Below are 3772 nucleotides of genomic sequence, written 5' to 3'. Positions count from 1 at the left end.
TAATGAAGCATTTGCAAACAAGACACTCATTGAATCTAAAACGGTGCAGCGTATTTGACAGCCTAAACAATGTGGCTGCTAGCGATACTGCTAGTGCTAATAGTGCTAGCGGCCTTAAGCCGCGCCGTGTGTAAATGTGACCTGAGCGAAGGCTCGCAGGCAGGTTAGCTGCTGCGCACGGGTAATATGTTTTGTTTACCTGAGTGAAGTTTTGCAGGCACATCGCCTTGTCTTTTTTTATTTTATTAACACTGACAGTGTATTAATGTGAGCTCCTACACCTATAATAATTTGGTCTTTCATTGAATGCTTTATAAACCAGTTAAACTTACAGATGTCATTGTGAATTGGAAAACTACATTTAAATGTTGTTAAAGGTCAACGTTTCAATGTATGGTTCAGCAATTGTTGGTCGTTTACTAGGAATTTACATATTTTAAGCTCAAATACTTTGTTCAACGTTTAAACCTTCAGACACATTTTGACGTGTTTCAGTTCAGCACATCATTTATTTTGTGATGATTTAAAAGTACAATTCAGAATAATACACGTACTCGCCTTTATCTTTTTGCCATCTTACCAATTTCTTCCTATCACAGTTTTGCATGATGTCACTGTAGGACAATGTTTTAAGGATCTCTTGTCGAGCTCGGTTGTCAGTTTGAAATGTCTGGATGAAGATATAACTGATTTACAAATGTTAAAAAAAAAAAAATATGCCTCTTTTCATCCTCTGTCCGAGGGAAAACCCCAAAAAGCATGATAGGGCGAGCCAGGCCCCTTTAAGTTATTTTATTTATTTTTGTCTGCTTCTGAGAAGCTAATGTATAAGTTATACAGTTATTTCTGCAAGAAAATTACAATGAAATGACTGTTTAATCTTCACATCTTGTATTCCTGTCTATAATTTTGAGCACCAAATTATTGAAAAAGAATAGAAAAATACCGATAAGCAGTATCGGAATCGATAAAATCCTAACGATACCCATCCCTACTGTCGGGTCAGTCATTACTGGATCAGTGAGAGAGAGAGAGACCCCGCTCATTTCTCCCGTGTTATTATCCAAAGTTAATGTAAACTTGAATATTTGTACTTCATTTGAATGTAATAATTAGGTTGGTTGTTGTTTGTGGAAGCGCCCAGGGGACCTTTTCCCCCTGGGCTAGCCAAGCCTGGGAGAATGCAGGGTAGGAAGCCCTTTCTATACTGTAGAAAAAAACAAAGAACTTCTTGATGTTCATTTTTGTGATTCCGTTTAACTAAATACTTCTTGTATTTCCTCCAGGAATAGACACATGGCTGACGCGGCGCGAGGTCCCGCCGTTGGCAGGCCATTGGCATTTGCCAATGAAGAACGGAGGGCGGTTCATTCCTGGACCCGGATCTCTTCAGCAGGGCAGAATGTCCTATTGGATGCTCTGAAGATCCTCAGTCCGATGTCCCGTGACCTCTCAAGCAGTGAGGAGCTGGTAACCTTCCTGCAGGAGCTGGCTGAGGAGGGCCATAAGCCCACTGTGCTTCGTAGCAAGGATGTATACAGCTACCGCTCCAGCACAAACCAACCGCTGACTCAAGACATGCTGAAACCATCCAACCGAAATATGAGACCAACCGCCAAGAGACGAGGAAGAAAGGCTGTGGCCAAGAAGAGCGAGGTGCACCCGTCATGGAACATCTCCGACATCCCCAAGATTCAAGGGGTTCGTCCTCCAGATCTTCGAGTAGACCATCGGGCCATCATCGGTAGCAGGACACCTAGTCGGACTGTAGAAATATCACAAGAGCTGCAGTTGCGACCCTGTCTCAGACTGACCAACATTGAGGGCCTGACTCGCTTTCATACAGCCAGACTCCAGATACACACTTCCTGGGACTCATCATCTGAGGTTCCCTCTGTTGGTTTTTTACAGCAACAGTCCCTTCCAGCGCTTTCAGGAATACCTTTGCAGCCTTCTCAGAATGGTGGTGGGGCGCCCACCAAAGCTGTGGCCTTGTTCAGCCAGAAGAGCCTGTCCTGCCCAATCCGATTGGATGGCGCCCTTATTGGAGATTCTGCACCGGTCTTCTACACAAACGGACGTGCATTCCCAGAGACTCACACAGCGATGACCAGCAATGGCTGGAGGAGCGATGGCCTTCATCGAAATGGTCGTGGCCCCAAGGAACTAAACCATCCGACCCGTCAGAGAAACGGTTGGAAGAACAAAAACAGTTTGAGATGGAAAGTGATAAAGGTGGATGAATCTCGCTCTGTGGCTGATGCCCGCCGAAAAGCACAGAAGCTCTTACAGGTCAATCTATCTCCTGTGATTCAAATCCAACCACTCAACCATTTGCTAAGAGACTTCAGATACCAGATTAAATGACAATTTACCCCAAATCAACACACATTGTTTCCTTTAACAGATGTTGGTGTTTTACATCATTAGCCTGTACCTGGCTGAGCCTCAGTGTTCATAGCAGACGTCTTACATACGCTTTCATTATCTCTGCTGAGTTTTTGGAGGTAGAGAAGTCGGTCTGACTGAAGTCCTGGTTCCTGACGGGGACACTTTACAAAGCATTCGAAGTTGGGTAAAGATTTGGGATTTGATAACTGGGAAGTTACTGTTGGTCGAATGCTGGTACATATTTACGGTCTACTTTAGTTTACACTAACCTCCTTCAACCAACCATCATTCTGCTTTGAGTTGACCACCTGCGCTCCAATGTTGTCAATTATTTTTGGGATGCAGCATCCACTGTGACTCTTAAGTCAAAAGTTAATTTTCTGCCCTTTTTAAAAGGGTATTGGGTGCTAAAAGTTGTTTTGAAGAGTATTTATGACTAATTTCATGTAAAGTGCCGTTTGTTGGAAAGCCTTTTTTACTTGTAGCGCTCCAAACAGTGCTGTCAATATTCTATTGACTGCCAGGATGAACTGGTGTATGAGGAGAGCGAGACATTTCTTCAGATGAGCAGACGTGGTGGTTGGTTGGTTGTTCACAGCAAAGCAAATAAATTAAAGGAGGGGGAAATAAAGAGAAGTGTTTAGTTTGTCTTCCTTTTTTGTATTGTTGGTGTTTCCACTGGAAATAAGGAGGCTCTGACAACGAGTACAGCAGGGAGTCAAACCTGTGGCCCATACAGAGATACCTGAATGATTTGTTTGAACTTCACTCCTTCACAAAGTGTTCCTTTTTGGTTAAGTATTTTAAACTGTTGGGTAATTTGATGTCTTACAGTAACAACACATGACTATGGAATATGGAAAAGGACTTTGGCCTCGTTAAACATTTGAATGACCAAATGTATCTTATATTAAAATATTGAATGTTTAAGAATTCTTTAATTACATAATTTTTCTCCTTATTCGGCTGGATCTCTCAATTATTTTAAAAAAACCGAGTACAAATTATTTATTTACAAATATTTTTCTCTCAAATTCCATGGTATGACCAAGCCCCCTTCCATATTTCTTCTTGCATTATCTGAATACATTTCTGTACTTTTAAGGCAACTCAATTTGGAGCCTAGATGTAAGACATTTGTTTGGCCAAATAAAAAACTTGTGTGGTGTTATTCGTTAACTTGAGCTACACTTTTGTTTCCTGAGCATTTAAATTTGAAACTGCAGCATCAGAGAAGTGTAATCTCCCATCATAACTCTTCCCTGTGTGAGTCGGTGGTGAGAACACCCACACTGGTTTTCTCTACAGGTGCTAACTTCGAAACATTGGTGCTGAGTTGAATGACAGGCACAAGAATGTCATCATGTTTTTGTAGTTAAAA

At 41.9% G+C, this 3772-nt stretch overlaps 1 protein-coding gene across 1 annotated transcript; it reads left to right on the top strand.

The window, feature by feature from the left end:
• The first annotated feature begins 1290 nt into the window (after nucleotides 1-1290).
• ccdc71 (coiled-coil domain containing 71) lies at nucleotides 1291-3562 on the top strand. Its single transcript, XM_010768091.1, has one exon. The coding sequence runs from the start codon at nucleotides 1297-1299 to the stop codon at nucleotides 2365-2367; it is 1071 nt and encodes a 356-aa protein (XP_010766393.1). The 5' UTR covers nucleotides 1291-1296; the 3' UTR covers nucleotides 2368-3562.
• Nucleotides 3563-3772: the final 210 nt, after the last annotated feature.

The sequence above is a fragment of the Notothenia coriiceps genome, unplaced genomic scaffold, assembly GCF_000735185.1.
Source record: "Notothenia coriiceps isolate Sejong01 unplaced genomic scaffold, NC01 NC01_scaffold00005107, whole genome shotgun sequence".
Lineage (NCBI taxonomy): Eukaryota > Metazoa > Chordata > Actinopteri > Perciformes > Nototheniidae > Notothenia > Notothenia coriiceps.
The sequence above is the reverse complement of the archived record's forward strand: the minus strand, read 5'-3'. Positions and strand labels throughout refer to the sequence as shown.